This window comes from Hyaena hyaena, unplaced genomic scaffold (genome assembly GCF_003009895.1).
Source record: "Hyaena hyaena isolate Hyena2069 unplaced genomic scaffold, ASM300989v1 scaffold_62, whole genome shotgun sequence".
Lineage (NCBI taxonomy): Eukaryota > Metazoa > Chordata > Mammalia > Carnivora > Hyaenidae > Hyaena > Hyaena hyaena.
Window position 1 is genome coordinate 2,402,613 of NW_024080694.1, and position 20,912 is coordinate 2,423,524.

At 38.6% G+C, this 20,912-nt stretch overlaps 1 protein-coding gene across 2 annotated transcripts in view; it reads left to right on the forward strand.

Annotated features, from left to right (window-relative positions):
* TATDN1 (TatD DNase domain containing 1) overlaps positions 1–20,912 on the forward strand; it is a 45,624-nt gene that overhangs the window by 18,329 nt on the left and 6,383 nt on the right. For both annotated transcript variants that reach the window (XM_039232022.1, XM_039232023.1), the window contains exons 5-9: positions 1,745–1,888; positions 1,986–2,028; positions 7,321–7,406; positions 7,498–7,538; positions 9,797–9,873. In XM_039232022.1, coding sequence (XP_039087953.1) covers positions 1,745–1,888; positions 1,986–2,028; positions 7,321–7,406; positions 7,498–7,538; positions 9,797–9,873 — 391 coding nt within the window. The remainder of the gene's footprint in view (positions 1–1,744; positions 1,889–1,985; positions 2,029–7,320; positions 7,407–7,497; positions 7,539–9,796; positions 9,874–20,912) is intronic.

The following is a 20,912-nucleotide window of genomic DNA, read 5'->3' on the forward strand; positions in this document are numbered from 1 at the left end:
TTTATGTGTATGCTGTTATGTGTTCAAGATGGGAGCTGCTCTTTATTTTGCTTTTTTTAAACTTAAAACTGTGAAGGATCATTTATTTAAATATGTATTTATGCAGACCACTGTGTAAGGCCCCAGGAATGCAAGTAATAATATATAATCCCTCAGATGCTCACTTTATGTTCATACATTTTGCATTTATTTGAAATCTATAAAGGTTTGGAATTGGCTCCAAAGGGAATCCTATTTACACAAAACATCTCCTTTACCTGGATTTCATTTTATCTAACCTTGTTTTGGTTTTGTGTTTTGTCATGCTTCATGTGCTAGACTTTGAAGAATTAGGCTTTCCGTGTTATTTTTCAAAATACTGATTTACTTATTAAATAAAGCAATTTTGGGGGGCTCTTGGGGGGCTCAGGTTAAATGCCCTACTCTTGGTTTCAATGCAGATCATGATCACACAGTTTGTGGGTTTGAGGCCCATGTCGTGCTCCATGCTGATGGTGTGGAGCCTGCTTGGGAATCTCTCTCTCCCTTTCTCTCTGCCCCTTCCCTGCTTGCCCACTCACACTTACACTCGCTCTCTCTCTCTCTCTCAAATAAACAAAAAAATCTTTTTTAAAAAAGCTATTTTTTGTAGCAATCTTTCTAAAATGCATACTTCAGATCCACTGACACTTTTCCTTAATGATTAACATATCATCTTCCCAGATGCCTTTGAGGTGTGTAAGAATATTGTCTTCCATACTTTTTATCCCTAGAGAAATCTGTTTTTAAAAGTTCTTGAGGGGCGCCTGGGTGGCTTAGTCGGTTAAGCGTCCGACTTTCGCTTAGGTCATGATCTCGCGGTTTGTGGGTTCGAGCCCAGCGTCGGGCTCTGTGCTGACTGCCAGCTCAGAGCCTGGAGCCTGTTTCAGTCTGTGACTCCCTCTCTGACCCTCCCCTGCTCACGCTGTCTCTCTCTCTCCTAGAAATAAATAAAACATTAAAAAAAAATTTTACAAAAAAAAAAATAAAAAAATAAAAGTTCTTGAATCTCCCATACTTTTTATCCCCAGAGAAATCTGTTTTTAAAAGTTCTTGAATCTCCATTGTCAGCCCTCCTTACTCCCCTTCATGAACCTGTGTCCTCACTGCTTTAAAACCTCTGCCCCCTCTTATATGTAAACACCTGCAGGAGAGGCTGAGAAAGGCTCCCCACCTCTCACGTGGGTTCAGGTGCAAACACTCAGAAACCTTTTTGACTTCACATTGGAGTTTCATGCAATTACAGTTATTAAGACGTACTCTCCAGATAAGTGAGCTTTATTTTTTATCAGAAAAACAAACCCTCCCTTCCACCTCTTTAAGTCATCCTTTTTAAGGGTGTTTAAATTTTAATTGTCATGTTAACTCTGTGAAACAAGATGGTCACATGAATAGTGAATATAAAGATATAGTTAGGACATTTCATTCTGTAAGAAATTGTTTCAATTTCCATTCTGCAAGGCTGAGTATATACCAGGCTTTGGAAAGAGGTGAATTAATTCTTTTTACCAATCTGTTAAGGCAATTTTCATATTCATGTCCTGCTTTGTAAGGTAGTCCAAAACTTCTATATGATTAACTTCTTGCAATTCTGGTAGTTTGAATGGTTTATGGCTATCATTAAAAGTTAACCAGTTGAAATTATTTGATGTTCTATCATTTGTATATGTTAAATATAATATGAAAAATATTTTGGAAATAATCCTTAGACATTATTTTGTGCTAGATATGTTTTTCAGTACAGTTGGATGTCATCCTACAAGATGTGATGAGTTTGAAAAGAATGACCCTGATCTTTACTTAACGGAGTTGTTACATCTTGCTGAAAACAATAAGGGGAAAGTTGTAGCAATAGGAGAGTGTGGACTTGGTAAGTAATTGCCAACATAGCCCTGTTAGAGTGACTTTGAAAATGATTCTTTCGGTACAAGTTAGGAGTAATGTTTCTTTTTTTTTATCTTTTAAAGATTTTGACCGACTACAGTTCTGTCCCAGAGATACTCAGCTCAAGTAAGGAAATTTATTGACTTTTGGAATTATCATAAAATCTTAAAAGTGATTTTTTTATAGCTTTTTGTCAGTTCAGTATGTAGTTGGGGTAAGCATCAGGATTTTTTGTTAATCGCTTTGTATATCAAAAGTTAAGTGAAACAAATTCCACACCTACTTGCATGGAATTCAAAAGGGATGAAAACATAGTTCCTAATTGGTTAACCGTCTAATTTAATTCTAATGGTAGAAATAAGGGATAGGTTTTACATGATAGAGACTTTTGTTCTTTGTTTCATGAATGTATTCACGTATGAATCATTCCAATGAAATGATTTAAATTCAGTTGTGGGGGACATGATTTAAGAGCAACGGATATTAAATAGATATATTTGGTGATTATAGGATCAATCACCAAAGCTAGAAAACCATATTTTACTCTTGCTGGGCATTGGGTATCGTCAACTTAGAATATGAGACTCCTTTCATAGGAGCCACATGGAGAGTGGTGGCTTCTGAGAAAACGCCAAAGCTCACAAACCATGTAGACTTCCTACAACCCACTGCTCATACCTTTTCGGTGGATAGTGTTATTGGGCAAAAAGAAAAATTAGGTCATAGACTTAATTTAAGACTTGAGCATTTTGTTGCATTTCAGAAACAGTGTCTTAATGGTCAAGATAATTAAACATCAGAGTAAATCCTTTCAGAATTAAAACACTATGTATAGCAGGACATGGTTTATGCTTGAACATAGATGCCAAGTGCCCAGGTATTAATCTGTACTAGAGAGTTTGAACTCCATTCAGTAAATGATTACCAAATGCCGCCTCAGTATTATGACACAAGGAAAAATAGGCTTGGTTCTTATGCCTTTATAGATAAGAGAAGACATAAATAGTTAAAATAGGTTGGAAAATGCTATCAAAAAGGTGTAGGCCAGTAGTGGAGAAGGACTTCCCTGGGGAGTCAGGGAAGGCTTTGCCAATAAGGTGAGGAGATGTGAGTGAGGCCTCTTCCAGAGTGAAGCTAAGGACAGACTGAAGTCTGGTTTGAAAAGATGGGCAGTTCAATCTGAGATTTTTTTTAATTTTAAAATATCAAATGATTTAGTAAAAAAAAAACAAAAACAAAACAAACCACACTGGTAGTAATCCTATGTGGACTGTTATGGAAACAAAGGCCCATCTTCCACCTGTTGCCCCCCTGCATCTGCTGGCCCCCTGCAGCCGCGGCTCTGCACGCAGTGGCTGGGCTGGTTTCCGCGCTCCCTGCGGCGCCCTGTGCCGAGAGCCGCTACCCCTTCCCGCCCCACCACAGGCTAGCCTCTGGGCTCTTCAGCGGCACACGCCGAGTCGTGTTCATGTTGTAGTTCCCACAGCACTGCTCTCAGCACGCGGTAGGTACTCAGGGAATGTTCACGGAGTTTTTAATAAGGAGGAAAGGGTCCTTTCTAATTCCTGTAGATGGCATGGATATAAAGTTTATAATGCAGCTTTTACTGTTGGATCTTTTCTTGGAAGAACTTAGATTTTGAGCTGTTACTTTGATACCATCCTGGAAAGTTAACCAGTGTGTGATTTGTTGTTTTTCTTTTTTATTTAAAAATGCAGTCAGGAAAAAGATTTATGAGAAGAGAAAAATGGGAAGTGGTGTGATAGTAGGCCAGACAAAACTAATGTGCAGTAGACAGGGTGTCTAAAAAATAACATCTGAGGAATAATGGGCAGTAAAGGCAGTATATAACAGTGCTAAAAGTAGTTATCTTTGGAATCACCGGCTTCGGGTTGGAATCACAACTGCCATTTGGTAGCTATATGTCTCTTTGTAAATCTCAATTTCTTCATCGTTAAAATGGGTATACTACCACCTACTCTTCTTAACATTTGGAATAATATCCCTGGCACAAAGTAAGTGTTCAGTATATTCTGGCAATTGTGTTATTCTTAGAAATATTTGAAAATACTGGCTGTCCTTTTTCTTTGGGGTTTTTGGAAAGCGTTTTTTACAGAGGGGAAAAACAATCAGGAAACTGAGAGAAGGCTGATTCCATCATGGAAGGGTTACCCTTTAAGCATTCCCTGCATTTTCAGTTTCTCTGCTGCAAGCCACATTCTCTTTTCTTGTTGCAAGTGTACAGCTGGGTTCACTTGAGTGGGAAGAATTTGCTTTGGGATTTTTCTTGGGGCTTCAAAATGGTAACACTGTGCAAAAAAGAAATCCAACATCAGACAAGATTTCAAGATAATTGTTTGGGATTTAGGGAACCTCAGAGGGGAGAGACTGAGGCTGCCCTTGCCATCAGCCAGTCCCGAGGAGGGCTTGCCACCGTGGGTCAGGGTACACTGCAGTGACGCCCTGGGTGTTGTGGAGTCGCCGCAGTCCTCGTTACTAATGGCCGCAATTCTGAAGCTGACCTTTTCAAGCCCTGTCCTTTATTGTTGACTCTAAAATGTAAGAAGCGGTATTACAATTAGAAGCAATTGCAGCTTCACTAAAATGAGCAAATCTAACTCAAGTAAATAGTGGTTTTCGTATGTGAGCTAAGAAAAAAAAATCAAAGCAGAGATGTCTCTTGATAGGTGCCAGTTCCTGCCTTTGAACTTACGCTATTTCTAGTTACCATGACGGGTATTGTTTTTTGGGGTTTTTTTTTTTCCTTAAAAGACAGTAGTTTTATAATGTCAAGCACCAGTTATTCTCAGTTTTTGTCATTAGGAATAACTAACTGGCCCCTTAAGACACCGACCTAGTTTGAGCACATGGACCTTTCTTTTCTCATATTATGCAAAATTCCATAGGCGTGCTGCTTGAGCATCTGTTATTTTCGTGATTTGTACTTTTGCCCGCTCTGTGAGACGCAGGCTTATTTCCAAGGTGATCATTAGACTCTGTAAATCTGTGGCTTGGTTGTGTGGCTTTGTACATGGAGTTGTATGTAAAAGAAATGATCCGTGTAGAGTGGGGAGCACAAAGGGTGTGTGGTGTGTAGCCAGAAGCCAGATACATGGCAAAGTTTATGTAATGACTGCAGCACACTTAATTGCTGACATTTGTATTATTTTAGAAGTTATGGAAACAGTAACTTTTCTTTCAAGATTTCATTGCTATTTCCTACACTGTGAAATTTCAGCACTTTGTTAAATTATTTTTGCTTATTCTAGCCCAGCAGAATCTGAAAAGGTGATTTAAAAACGTAAATATAGTGGGGGCATCTGAGTGGCTTAGTCAGTTAAGCATCCAACTCTTGATTTCTGCTCAGGTCATGATCTCACAGTTTGAGAGTTCAAGCCCCACGACAGGCTCTGTGCTGACAGTGCCAAGCCTGCTTGGGATTTTCTGTCGCCCTTTCTTTCTGCCCCTCCCCTGCTCACTCTCTTTTTCACTCCCTCAAAATAAATATTTAAAATAAACAGAGGTGCCTGGAGGGCCCAGTCATTTAATTACCCGACTTTGGCTGAGGTCATTATCTCACGGTTCTGTTCCAGAGTTCGAGCACCGCCTCGGGCTCTGTGCTGACCGCTCAGAGCCTAAAGTCTGCTTCGGATTCTGTGCCTCCCTCTCTGCCCCTCCCCTGCTCATGCTCATGCTTTGTCTCTCAAAAAAGGAAAAAATGTTTTAAAAAATATTAATAAAATAAAAATCGAAACATTGGGTAATAAAGACAAAGACCACCAACTTTATGAAAACTATTTAAGTACATTTCTATTTCTCATTTTAAAATTTAGTGCCTGGGTGGCTCAGTCAGTTAAGCGTCCGACTCTTGGTTTCAGCTCAGGTTACGATCTCATGGTTCATAGTTCAAGCCGTGTGCTGACAGTGCAGAGCCTACTTGGGATTCTCTCTGTCTCTCCCTCCACTCTCCCCCGGCCAAGATAAAGCAATAAACTTCAAAAAGAAAATGAAAGAAATAAAATTTAGCATTTTCAAGAGTACAAAGGGGTACTTCAGGAAAATTGTTGTCCTATACTTCAAGGAGACAAGATGGCAGAAAATATAGCAAGAGAGATTTAAGTGAAACACAGGGAAATTATTCCCTAAAATCAAGGTGCCTGGAATAAGGCACTTACTATCTGTACCTACTGGTTTTATTTTAACCGCATGACCGTGACTGAGAACTAGTGAGCACTGTGCTGAGTGAGGAGACGCGGAGCGCCCACCCCGTTATATCTGTGGCTGTTATGCTGTGGGACCAGGAAAAGGCTGCTTTGAATACAACTGTGGTCATTTTGGCTGGAACCTGGACTTAGGGACTGAAGTTCTGGCTTCACGTTTGTCCCGCTGTGCGCTGTGATCTTGGATGAGGTCCTAGTACTCTTGACACCAGCTCGTCCTATTCTAGGGTTATTTTGTGGGTCAAATGAGATAATGGTATGTGGCACTTGGAACCCCTTCTAAACTCAAACATTCAGGGCTACCATTTTATCGTGTAATTTTCAGATCTTTGAAAAATAGTGTTTTAGTTTTTGTGTATATTTATGTAATAAATCCTGTGTTTAGTGCTAATAATTTCTTGTATAACAGAACATGGAAAACACGGGGTATAAAGCTTTGCCTGGCCTCTTGCTGGAGCAAATGGACTCCCACTGACGGTGCTCAGCGAGCTCTCCAGGCAAGAGGCTGGTGGTACACTCCCCACCAACACGTGCTGCGGGGAGGGGTCCCACAGGTGATGGGAGGGGGTCTGCTTCATCTGCTGGGGCGTGGCAGAAGAGCTGGTTACGAGTGTATTTGAAGGAACAGCTCCCACCACTGTAAACGTTACATATAGCTCTTTATTTCTAGTGATCATTAGTTAAAGTGCTCATTTACCTAGAAATTATAATGGAAAGCTAACAAACATTAATTTTTTTTAAACTTGAGAGAGAGAGAAAGCACATGAGTGGGGAAGGGGCAGGGGAGGGGTGCGGTGGGGTGAGAACGCGGGTAGAGAATCCAAGAGGGCTTTGTGCTGACAGCAGAGAGCCCGAGTCAGGGCTTGAATTCACTAACTGTGAAATGTGCCAGACCCTTAAGCGACTGAGCCACCCAGGTGTCCCACTAACAAACACTTTTAAAAATAAGTTTGTAATCTCAGAAAATGAAGTGTCCTTTTCAGGAAGACGTATGTGATAATTATCAAAGCCTTTGGCTAAGCCAGCTGTATTTTAAACCTCTGAATTCACTACTTCTCTCCTATAATCTCCTAGATAATCAAAGTCCTTTAATACACACACACACACACACACACAAACACAATTATTTTTCTCATAAGAATTCTCATATATTTCTCTTAAATAAAATTAACAAGGTAATTTTTTTCGCATTATGCAGATATTTTGAAAAACAGTTTGAACTGGCAGAACAAACAAAATTACCAATGTTTCTTCACTGTCGGAACTCACATGCTGAATTTTTGGGTGAGTTGAAGCTAAAATCTCCTTTAGAATTTAAGAATTTTGCAGAAATTAGCAAGGTATTTGCCAAAAGTTGTTTGTTTCTAATTTACAGACATAATGAAAAGGAACCGAGATCGGTGTGTGGGTGGAGTGGTGAGTAGAAGAGCTGTTTGAATAAAGGATGCGCAGAAGCTGCCTTGTTACCTCTAGTGCTTCTGAAGTAATTCCAGTATCTGCAGTAAAGTTATGACCGTTCTTCCCGCTCTCGTTGAGATATATACATTTACTATTAAATCTATGGGCCAGATGTAATACAGACCTAAATCACACACATTTAATTACATTTATTTTGTTCAGAGTACAGAATGATAAAGAATTCTGTTCACAAGAAAACCCCATGAATTTACTCCTACATTTTAATAGTGTGGGTGATACTCTTTTTCTCTGCCTCTTCCATCAGCCTCTTCAGTGTTTTTCATTTTAAATTCTGAGCAAAATATAAACTAATTTTAATATCTTAAAATATTTTAATATTCACCTCAGGTTTGCCTTCTTAATTTCTTGTCAACTGTATAAACTTAGCACTCTGATTACAGACTCCTTTTTGGAATCTGCTTCTACCCTATATTCTGTGTGGTCACTTCAACCACTAGTCCTGACACAGTTCCCATAAACATTATCTGCCCACCACTTAGCTCAGGTATCCATGGCAGTGTTCTTGAAATCTTTTTTGGATCATGGGTTCTTTGGAAAACCTGCCTCAGAAAAATGCTCAGTTGTACAGCTTTTCACGTTGGTTTCAGAAGAGCCTCACTAGCCTCCAGCAGAAAGGCTGTTTGTTGCCCAGGTGTATAAAATCAGTTACACTAGCCCAACTAAAGAAAGAGGAAGTGGCGCTGAGCACTAACTGTATACCCTCCTATGCTGCTTGGATAGCTTCATCTCTATTTTCTCAAGGTCTTAGCTTCTGCTCCATGTTGCCTAGTGCTGGTGATCATGTTTTCTGCATTACTGTGGTGTTGATATTACTGTGCACATTTTTATCTATAGTTTACTGACCTTTCTTCAGGAACTGTACTTGGGAACTAAGAGAGGCTTAAAGGCTTTCATTAATGCCCTTGGGATTAATGGTTCTACCTCTTAGCCCATTTGCTATATTTCTAAGAAGTTACTTAGCAGCAAATCCAACCTAAATGTTTGACTTTTATCAAAAAAAGAGATTGCCAAGGGGCACCTGGCTGGCTCAATCAGTAGAACATGCAACTCTTGATCTTGAGGTTATAAGTTTGAGCCCCACATTCAGTGTAGAGATTACTTAAGAATAAAATCTTGGGGTGCCTGGGTGGCTCAGTCGGTTAAGCATCTGACTTCGGCTCAGGTCATGATCTCATAGTTCATGGGTTCGAGTCCCGCATCGGGCTCTGTGCTGACAGCCAGCTCAGAGCCTGGAGCCTGCTTCAGATTGTGTCTCCCTTGCTCTCTGACCCTCCCCTGCTCATGCTCACTTGCTCGCTTTCTCTCTCTCTCTCTCAGAAATAAATTTAAAAAAAAAAATTTTTTTTTAAATCTTTAAAAAGAGATTGCCAAATAAAAAATAACTAATTTTCTGAAATGGCTTATAAAGAGTTATATTTAAAATTACTTTGATATTAATGGAGGATATATTTACTAGTCAGTTGGAAGTGCTGAGGGGAGAATAAGGCCTTTTGGGCAGTGGTGTAATGCAGTTTTATTTTTTCAGAAACATGTTATCCATAGTGGATTCCAACTCTGGATACTGTAGTAACAGATTAATGACATTACTTGTTAGGCATATTTAAAGAAGTGTTATTTTTTAGATTACATAAATATATCCAAAGTGTGAAAAACTATGCTTTTCATCCTTACATCTTTGAAGAATACGACCATCTTCCTTTTTGCCTACTGAGAGGATTACTGTCTAACAATTAAGTTTAGTAGTAGCATTCTCACAACTCTTCCTAGATCTGCTTAAAACTTTTAAAAGTCATTTCTAGAAAAAAGTATCCTCTAACATCATAAAAACTCGACATTTTAAGATTTACTTTATATGGTTTTTATAACATTTCTAACTTTTCTTCATGCTTTTGCCTAAGAATGTGGCTCCTACATCCAATTCCCCTTCCTGGAGCTACTGCAGAGCCATCGCACAGCCACAGAAATTCTAGGCGGCCATGTCCCCTCGTGCTTCACATCTTTGGAGATGGTGACCCATTAAAATTGTGAGATTTGAATTGAAAATAAAAATTGTAGGGGCCACCACATCTGAAACCCTCTGGTCCAAAAAGTATCCTAATGCACCTATACTTTTCCTTAGAAAGTCTAATTAATGGAATTCAGGATTTTTAAAGAAAGTATGATTATTAAATAAAACGACGCCTGTATGTTCTTAGGTGCATTCATTTGACGGTACCAAGGAAGCAGCAGCTGCCTTGATGGACTTGGATCTGTATATAGGATTTAATGGTTGGTAGGTCCTTAAGTTTGTTTTATGTTAAGTAGATTCCTTGTTTAACAGTGAATTGCTGATAAAGATTTAAATATGTTTTTATTTAAATGTATTTATCATATTGATCTTGGCCTGCAAATTTCAGTTAAGTATGCAAGAAATTAAACTACATTATTCCTGCAAGTTAAAACTTTAAAGTTAGAGGGCGCCTGGCTGCTCAGTTGGTGGAGAATGCGACACTTGATCTGAGGGTGGTGAGTTCAAGCTCCGTGTTGAGCAGAGTCTACTTAATTAAAAAAAAAAAAAAAAACAAAACACTTGAAGGTTATAAACTAGTAACCCTGTATTACGGTTATGGACAACAATTTTGTATTGAGATCAGCAGCGAGCTTTCTCTGGCCGTGCCATTTATACTCCGCTCAGTCTATAGCTGTGAAGCATATGTGTTGGCAGCATTGTGCATGCATATATACAAGTGATGTCTGACCAGGGAGGAGACTCAGGCTAGGACATAACATTTTATGTATCTCTATAGGCCAAGAAACCCACAGAAGTTGAGAATCCATAAAAAGAACTCCTAGTAAGAGAACCAGTGTTCTCTGGCTCCGGGCTCTGCACCCGGTGACCTTTCTGCTCTTATACCTCCGCGAACCTCATAAACCCAGCACCGTCCACTAGCACAGCTGGGTCCTGGCTTCCCTTCTTCAGTGTTTCATTCCTTTAAAACAACCACGTTTCTGATTACATTAGCTTTGCTAAAATATCTCCTCAGGAAAGCAGAATCATGAAATAATATTTGCTATAGAGTTCAGACTTATTTATATGTCCTAGATGCTGCTTCTATAATGATTTAATTAATAAACCTCTATGGAAAGGAATGCATGAATAATGGCTTAGACAGCAGTTCTAAGAAACTTGTTAATACAGTCCTTCCACCATGTTCTCTCCCTGTGAGTCAGGTTTTCCAGAGACACCCTCCCCCCCTGCTCTGTATCACCGAATAGCTAAACATATGTAGGTGCTGCTGCTATTTCATTCACTCCCTGTGTCTCTTTTCATTAAGGAAATGAGCATCTTAGTTCTCACCTCCAGGACTGCTCTGCCCCACCCCTCGTCTTAATTGGTCCCCAGCCCTCTCTGGGCGGCTATTGCAGAGTTCTGGTTCTATGCACATTCAGTGTTTTCATCATGCTGTCTGTGTAAATACTGCCGAACCACAAGACATACCACTTTTTTATTTCCCTGGCACAGCTTTCTTCATTCTTCTTCAAAACTTAAAGCCTTCTCACGCTTTCCAACAACTCTGTAAAATGCCTTCATCTGTTCTTCTGCCTGACGACTCTATCTAGATAATCTTGTTATCTAGATTCTCTCTCCATTAGTTCCTGACCCTTCCATCTTTCTGCTTCACTGTAAGTCGTATCTGTTCCGTGATAGAACCCTTATGTTTAGATCCCATGGATTCAGTTTTGTTTTCATGGAACACATATTTCAAAAACCCTTCCACTTGGTATTTTTCCTGGGCATAAAATTCTGGACTAGAAATAATTTTCATGAGAATTTATAGGGTTCCATTTCTAGGTTTAAAGTGAGTGGCTATTCTGTTTCCCAGTCCTTACCCTGTGACCTACTATTTTCTCCAGTGGAACATTTTGTTCTTTACCTCTGGTACTCCCAGACTTCACCAAGGTGAATTTGTGTTGGCCCATTCCAGCCAGAAGCTCATCTTTGTCAGTCCTGGGAAACGTTTTTTTCTCCCTCTTTGGAGCTCCCAGGCTCATACTGTGATCTCAATTTTTTCCCCTCTTATTTCTGTCTCTCATTTTTCTGCCTGCTTTCAGAAATATTTTTCAACCTCTTTAATGAAACTTCAGCTTCTGGTTTTAATCTCTGAAAGCTGTTTCCCTCCCTCCCCCCCACCCTCCACCATTCTCTGGGGGGAAAAATGTGTGTGTGCACGCGCGCGTGCCCAGATGCATCTTCTCCTCTCTCTAAAGATATGAATGATAAAGTTATTTTCTGTTTGCCATATAATGCTTTTATGCCTTTACTTCCTCCTTTTTCCTTTGTTTTAGTCTCTCATGACTTTCTTCAAATGTCAGGGAATTCTTACGCTGTATATTTTACAAGATAAGAAAAAAACTCTTTGGAATCTCTGAGGGGAGAGAGCCTGTCAACATGCAGGCCAGCTGACCTCACCAGGGGGTCTTCTGGGTGGGTTCATTTTCTTCAGAGAGGGATCCTCTGATTTCTGCTGGTAAAACAGGGTGGAGATTCATAAATATACCTGTGTTCTGAAGCAGAATGGGGTTGAAGAGAGAAACTCACCAGCCAGTCAGCATTCAGTCTCCATTCCCCCCTCCCTCCCCCGCCCCGCACCCATCTGTGCTTCTTTTTCTCCAGTTCAGTCTCTGATTTAGCTTCTCCAGAGACTATACACACCCCTCTTCTCCCTTCTGTCTCTTAGGCCAGGGGTGGGGCGGCAGAAGCAGTCATCTCTGTGCCAGTTCACTGGAAAGTAATCCGAGAGTCCCATCTTTTCTGTACCCCACATTTTAAAACAATCCCCACTCAGTCCCCTGCCTTATCCCAGCCTCAGTACCTGGGATCTTCAGTTCTTAGAACTTCCTTGGGTGAACTGGGTTGCCTGTCTTCAGTATCTCTCTGCAGGCATGTGGCACTGAAGTCACTTAGCACATAAACAGATCATTTATCATTTTAACATCTACTTTCTGCTTTATATTTTGTGACTAGGGGTTAGAAATATCTCCTAATTTCATCCAAAAAACATGTATTTTTCCCTTATTTTGAAATGATTTTTAAGAGAAAGTAGACCTTAATTTCACTAACTTGAACTATATGTCTGTCTGACATTTCTAAATGACCTTGAATTTGTAAAGATTTGGCATTCAGAATGAATGTTAGTCATTTAAGCAAAGTCAGTATTTCTATTCTTGTTCTGAAATTCATTTTACTGTAGTCTTAATCTCAGTCTGAGGTACAGTAATTTAATCTGTACTACCTGTGACATAAAGTCTTGGTTTCTAAGGATTAAATTAAAACATTTTTCCCCAAGAAAATGGAAAAGTTTCAGTTTTGACTACAAAATCATGCAGCTACTTTCCCTTAAATGAGAAACTTATTAAAAATATAACTGGTTTTGATTTTTTAATTTACATCCAGTAATTGGTTTTGATTTAAAAATATTTTTCTGGTAGTATATATTTCTGTATTTAGATCACTTTTTATAAACATGGAATACATGTAGAAGACTAAGATATGATTTCTTTTCGTGAGGTTAAAACTATGCAAATAATTCATAACCAGAAGTTTTAAATTTAGTACCAATGTCAAGCAGATTTAGGAAATATTAATTTGTATTTAGGAAATATTAAGCTGGCTAAAAAGAGTTTTGTTTTTTTCCAGAGAATACTTATAAAAAGGCCGATATTTATAGCAAACTGTACACACACTTCCCTTTCACTGCTCTTAAAATCATTCTAAAGTAAAATCCTACTTAATCAAAATGGACGACCTTTAAGGGCAAAGAAACAAGGCCGGAGTTTCTGGAAAAGCCAGCTTAGACTAAAGGGCCCCAGAGGAGATGGGAGCAAAGTCAGCATGCAGAAATCACACAGAGGGCTTTGGGTGTAGAATTACTAACAGGACCAAATCAGGGTGATTGAAGGCCTTTACAGAGAAAGCTCTCACTCCCTATATTTATTGCCGTACGCAGAGTACAAGAGCAGAAAGCATTTCTACCAAAGAAAAATCTCAAGAAAATGGAAGAAACCAAATTGTGAGAGCCAAGGCTTAGAATTCTTATTTTGATCCCAAAGGAAGGCATTTAGAGAAGCAACAGTCTATCATCTCCTTACCTTTTCTCTTGGATGAAATTGCAGATCAATATTCATAGTCCTGGATGTCCCACAAGGAGCTTCCATGAAGTCCCCAATCAGAGGGGTCCTTGGATGGCTCAGTCAGTTGAGTGTCCGACTCTTGATTTTGGCTCAGGCCATGATCTTGCACTTCGTGAAATTGAACCCCAGAAAATCAGGCTCTGTGCTAACAGCGTGGAGCCTGCTTGAGATTCTCTCTCCCTCTCTCTGCCCCTCTCCCCACCTAAATAAAGAAACCTAAGGAAAAAAGAGTCCCCACAAAAAGACTGTCAGTAAAACAGTCCTCTGTTTACACAAAGCAGAGGAAACACAACACTGGAAACTCAAGCCTACTTAAATGTAAATTGATAATTAAGTACCACCAGACAAATGGGGTGAACCAACAGAAATTAAAAAAAAAAAGACAAATAGAAAAATTCACACCAGAGGAAACAGTGTAGGAAAAAGAACTTTAAAAGAGACCTGATAAAGTCCGGGCTGAAATGTAACATTCTGTTCATATTTTATGGCTGTAACAAGAAAACATAAAAGAATTCCTTAATGATTAAAAATGAATGTTAGTGTTAATACCACCATTGGAGTAAGCCAGAGAATCAACACATTCAACAGGAAGATACATATTTTTCCCCTCTACCAACTACCATTGGGTACCTAATAGTAGACAGGAATTTTCTCTTTATACAAGTATTCTAGTGTATAAAGGGCTGATAGGATTCTAACAACATTCTTCAACTTCTAGTAAACTAAGAGGTCTAAGCATTGGGCATCTGTGGCTGCCTCATGTCACACAAATATAACCAGATACTCTGTGCCTCTAGATAGAAGATCACACCATCACCTATGAAAGTCTTGCCAAAAAATGAAAAAATGCAACCTGAATCTGGCTGATTCAGATGCAATCTGAAGACTCTAGATGGTACTCTAGACATCCTGTAAGAAATACAGAAGGCAAAATTTTCTTAATGACAAGATGACCATGGAACATGGTACAGTAGGAGGATCTCACCTCCTCCCACAGATACACTCCACGCAACAACTACACGAAATGCAGCTCATTCAGAAAATGACTCGATTAGCAGAATGACTCTTCCACAGTAAAAAAAAGCCACATTGAGATAAGCAAACAGGAGCAGAGACATGGTAGGGAACCAGTTACATGGTATGGCAACTCACAACCAAGAGGGCCATCACAGGTGTAGAGGTCCTCCCTGAGGAGTGAGGGGATCACATTGAGTGCCCCCACCTCCCCCCTTGACTGCTCCAGAAATCTGCATCAGGAAGACAAAGCCCCCGTAACATCTGGCTTTGATAGAGATGGTAGAGCAAAAACTTGTGAAACTAATATGAAGTTTAAAAGACCTAGTAAAATCAGTTCTATCTCTAATAATTACACAAAATAAAAATGTAAACTGTGACACCATATACATAAAACTTGAAGAAATAAAATGTAGTGCTTTTACAGTGTGTTTAAACTTAAACATCAACTGAAAATAGACTGTTATGTATGTAGGATGTTGTATATGAACCTCATGGTAACCACCAACTGAAAACCTATAATAGATACACAAAGTAAACAGAAAGGAATCCAAGCATAAGTCTAAAGAAAGCCATCAAACCACAAGCGAAGAGAGGAAGAAACTACAAAAACAACAAGAAAGAAAACAGCAAAATGGTAATAAACACATACCTGTCAATAATTACTTTAAACGTTAATGGATTAAATATCCCAATCAAAAAAGATAGGGTGACTGGATTAAAAATCTATATGCTGCCTACAAGAGATTCCCTTCAGACCGAAAGACACATTCAGACTGGGGCACCTGCGTGGCTCAGTAGGTTGAGCAACCGACTTCAGCTCAGGTCATGATCTCGTGGTTTGTGGGTTTGAGACCCATGTCAGGCTCTGGGCTGACCGCTCAGGGCCTGGAGCCTGTTTCAGATTGTGTGTCTCCCTCTCTCCCTGCCCCTCACATGCTTGTGGTCTGTCTCAAAAATAAATATTAAAAAAGGAAAGACACATGAGGACTGAAAGTGAAGGGAGGAAAATTACATTCCATGCAAATAGAAGCAAAAAAAAAAAAGCTGCACTAGCAACACTTAAATGATACAGTATACTTTAAATTGTTTTAAATGTTTATTTTGAGAGCGAGAGAAACAAAGTGTGAGCAGAGGAGCAGAGAGAGAGGGAGACACAATCTGAAGCAGGCTCCAGGCTCCAAGCTGTCAGCACAGAGCCAGATGTGGGGCTTGCACTCAGGAACTGCAAGATCATGACCTGAGCGGAAGTCCTACACTTAACTGACTGAGCCACCCAGGGGCCCCTGATACAGTATACCTTAAAACAAAGACTCTAACAAGAGACAAAGAGGGCATTGCCTAATGATAAAAGGATCAATCCAACAATAAGATATGACAATTGTAAATATCCATGCATCCAACAGGAGCATCTAGATATATAAAGCAATTTGTTAACAGACCTACAGGGAGAAATGAATAGTAATGATAGTAGAGGACATTAACACCCCATTTACATCAATGAGAGATCATCCATCTACACAGAAATGCAATAAGGAAACGTTAGCTTTGGACGACATAATAGATCAGATGCACTTAATAGATACACAGAATATTCCATCCAAAAGTAGAACACACATTCAAGTGCACATGGAACATTCTCCAGGATACCTCATGTGTGAGGCCACAAAACAAGTAAACTTAAGATTGAAGTCCTATCTAGCATCTTTTCTGACTACAACACTATGAAACTAGAAATCAATTACAGAGGGGTGCCTGACTGGCTCAGACAATAGAGCATGTGACTTTTAATCTCAGGGTTGTGAGTTAAAGCCACACACTGGTGTAGAAATTACATTAAAAAATAAAATCTTTAAAAACATTACAGGGGAAAAAACCACATGGAAGCTACTGAACAACCAATGGGTCAAGGAAATTAAAAAGATACTTGAGACACATGCAAATGTTAAAACAGGTGAAAATATTTGGGATGCAGCAAAAGCAGTCCTAAAAGGGAAGTTTGGAGGGCCACCGGGGTGGCCAGACAGTTAAGCATCCACCTCTAGAATTCAACTCAGGTCATGATCTCACACCCCGCCTCAGGCTCTGTGCTGACAGCATGGAGTCTGCTTGGAATTCTATGCCCCTCCCCGACTTGCTCTCAAAATAAAACTTTTATATAAATAAAAGGGACGTTTAGAGCAGTACAAGCCTACCTCAAGAAACAAGAAAAATCTCAATCTAGCCTTACAAACTAGAAAAAGAAGAAATGAAGTTGAAATGTAGAAGGTAAGAGATAAGATAACAGAAATAAATGAAATACAGACTTAAGAAATGAGAAAAAAAAATAACCAATGAAACTAGAACTGGTTCTTTGAAAAAATAAGCAAAATAGATAAACCTATAGCCAGACTTACAATAAAAGAGGATTCAAAATCAGGAATGACAAATAACCAACACCACAAAATTGAAAGGATTATGAGACTACTGGGAAAAACTATACACCAACAAACTGGACAACCTAAAAGAAATGGATAAATTCCCAGAAAAATACCAAAAATGAATTAGGAAGAAACAAAATCTGAACAGAGTGAACACTACTAATGAAACGGAGTTAGTAAAAAAAAAAAAAAAAACAAAACTACCCAACCAACAAAAAAAATCCAACAACTCCCAACAAACAAACAAGTCCTAGATCAGATGGTTTTACAGATAGGTTGTACCAAACATTTCAAGAAGTGTTACTACCTATTCTTCTGAAACTATTCCAAAACACTGAAGAGGAAGGAATCCTTCCAAATTCATGATACCAAGAACCACAGGCACTACAAAGTAGAAAAAGCACATACAGGCAGATATCTGATAAACATGATTACAACATTCCTCAACAAAATATCAACAAACTGAATTCAACAATACATTAAAAGGATCATTCATCATGACCAAGTAGGATTTGTTCCAGGGAATGTAAGGATGGTTCAATGTCAGAAAATCTAATAGCACATTAACAAAATGAAGGATAAAAATCATATGATCATCTCAACAGACGCAGAAAAAGCATTTGATAAAATTCAACATCCATTCATAGAAACTGTCAATAAAGTGAGTATAGAGGGAGCATACCTCAACATAGTAAAGTCCAGAAATGACAAGCCAACAAGTAACATCAAACTCAGTGTAGAGAAGTTGAAAGCGTTTCGACTGAGATTCGAACAAGACAGACAAGGATGTCCTCTCATGCCACTTATATTCAACATAAGTACTGGAAGTCATAACCACAGCAATCAGACAAGAAAAAGAAAAGCCATCCAGATTGGCAAGGAGGAAGGAAAGCTGTCACTATTTTCAAGTGACATAGTATTTTTAGAAAGCCCTCAAGACTCCACTATAAAACAATTAGAATAAATGAATTCACTAAAGCTACAGGATAGAAAGTTAATGTACAAAAATCAATTGGGTCTCTATACACTAAAATGAGTGCAAAGAGAAATTCAGAAAATCCCACTGGGGCGCCTGGGTGGCTCCAGTGGTTTAAGTGTCTGACTCTGATTTTGGCTCAGGTCATGGTCTCATGGTTTGTGGGATTGAGCCCTCTATTGGGCTCTGTGCTGACAGTGTGGAGCCTGCTTGGGATTCTCTCCCCCCTCTCTCTCTACACCTCCTGTGCTTGTGCTCTCTCTCATAATAAATAAGTAAACATTTAAAAAGCCCTACTTACAACTATGTAAGAATAAAATATGTAGGAATAAATTTAACCAAAGAAGTTAAAGACTCTGAAAACTCTAAGACACTGATAAAAGAAAGTGCAGATGACACAGATAAATGTAAATATACTCCATGTTCGTGGATTGAAAGAACTAATATTGTTAAAATGTCTGTTCAACTCAAAGCAATTCACAGATTCAATGCAATCCCTATCAAAACACCAGTAGTAGTTTTCACAGAACTAAAATTCTAAGATGTGTATAGAACCACAGAACACCCTGAAGAGCTAAAGCAATCTTGAAAAAGAACAAAGCTGCACAATCCCAGATTTACTACACTACAAAGCTACAGTAATCAAAACTATATGGTACTGGCACCAAAACACAGGAGGCAGTGACTGGCTGGCTTGGTCAGAGGAGCATGTGACTCTTGATTTTGAGGTAATGAGTTCAAGCTCCATGTTGGGTGTGGAGATTAAAATTTTGTAAAACCAGACACACAGATCAATGGAACAGAATACAGAGCTCCAGCATAAATCCATACTTGTACAGCTAATTAGTTTACAACAAAGGCAAGAATACACAGGGGAAAAGATCTCTTCAATAAATGGTGCTGGGAAAACTGGACCACTTTCTTACATCATAAAAACAATTCAAAATGGATTAAAGACCCAAATCCCAAATGTAAGATCTGAAACCATAAAACTCTTTTAAAAGAAAACATAGGCACTAAACTCTTGGACATCAGTCTTAGCTATATTTTTTGGATCTGTTTTCAGACATGGGAAACAGAAGAAAAAATAAGTTATGGGAATTACATTGAAGTAAAAAGCTTATGCACAGTATAGGAAACCATCAACAAAACAAAAAGGCAGCATACTGAATGGAAGAACCTATTTGCAAATGATAAGCCTGATAAATGGTTAATATCCAAAGCATGTAAAGAACCCTACAATTCAACACCAATGAAAACAATCTGATTTAAAAATGGTTAGAGGACCTGAAGAAATATTTCTTCAAACATAAGATACAAATGCCAACAGACAATGAAAAGATGCTCAATGTCTCTCTAACCATCAGGGAAATGCAAATCAAAACCACAGTGTGGTATCACCTCACGCCTGTCAGAATGGCTAGTATCAAAAAGACAAGAAATAACAAGTGTTGGCAAATGTGTGGAAAAGGGAACCATTATGCAGTGTTGGTGGGAATGTAATTGGTGCAGATACTATGGAAAATAGTATGGCAGTTCCTCAAAAAATTAAAATATAGAAATACCACACAGTCCAGTAATTCCACCTCTGCTTATCTGCCTGAAAAAAACTGATGGCACTAATTCAAAATGATACATGCATCCTTGTGTTAACTGCAGCATTATTTACAATAGCCAAGATACGGAAAAATCTAAGTGCCTGTCAACAGATGAATGGATAATATGTGTATATATGTATACAATGGAATGTTACTCAGCCATTTAAAAAAAGAAATTTTGCCATTTGTAACATGTATGGACCTAGAGGGTATTATGCTACATGAAATAAGTCAAAGAAAGAAATACTATACAATTTCACTTTTATGTGGAATCTAAAAAATGACCAAACAAAAAAATTAACTCAGAAATACACAGAGAACAAACTGGTGGCTGTTTTACGGGGATTAAGAGGTACAGACTCCAGTTGTAAATTAGTCACGGAATCCAAAGTATAATATAGAGAATATAGTCAATAATATTGTAATAAGTTTGGTGACAGATGCTTACTGGTGAGCATTTTGTAGTGTAGACAAATATCAAATCTCTATGGTTTCCACCTGTAACTGCTATAGTATGTTCACTATGCTTCTATTAAAAAAACATAGAGGAACCTACCTAACTGTATGGTACTGGCAGAAAAAGACATTCACATCAACAGAACAAAATACAGAGCCCTGACACAAAGCCAGATGAACACAGATGGAATCAAGACCAGGAAGCTTCAAGGCAAACAATTGGGTTTCTTCATAAAATACATTTTAAGGGTAAAAGAGTTACAGAAAATTTAATAAAATAGGTTAAGAGATTTAGACTGCTATGTGCGGCCCCCATTTGGATCCTAAGTCAAACAAATTTAACAAGAATGTAGGACACTGAAACCGTTTGAATACTGGATATATTAAGAGTTGGGTTTTTTAAGACATGAGAATAGTACTGTGGTTTCATTTGAAAAAATCTTCATGCTTAAAGATACATGCTGAAATACTTTCTGAACTAAATGCTAAAATGTAGAAACTATAACATTTTGAATTTCCTTTAAGGTTATATAGAAGAGGTTTGAGATGAGTGGATGGGATAGTTATCAGCCAGGAGTTGATAATTGATGGGGCCAAGTAATGAGTATGTGTGGGTTCTATATTCTAGTTTTATTATTTTAACCTCTCCAGAAAGAAAGTTATATATATGCTAAAA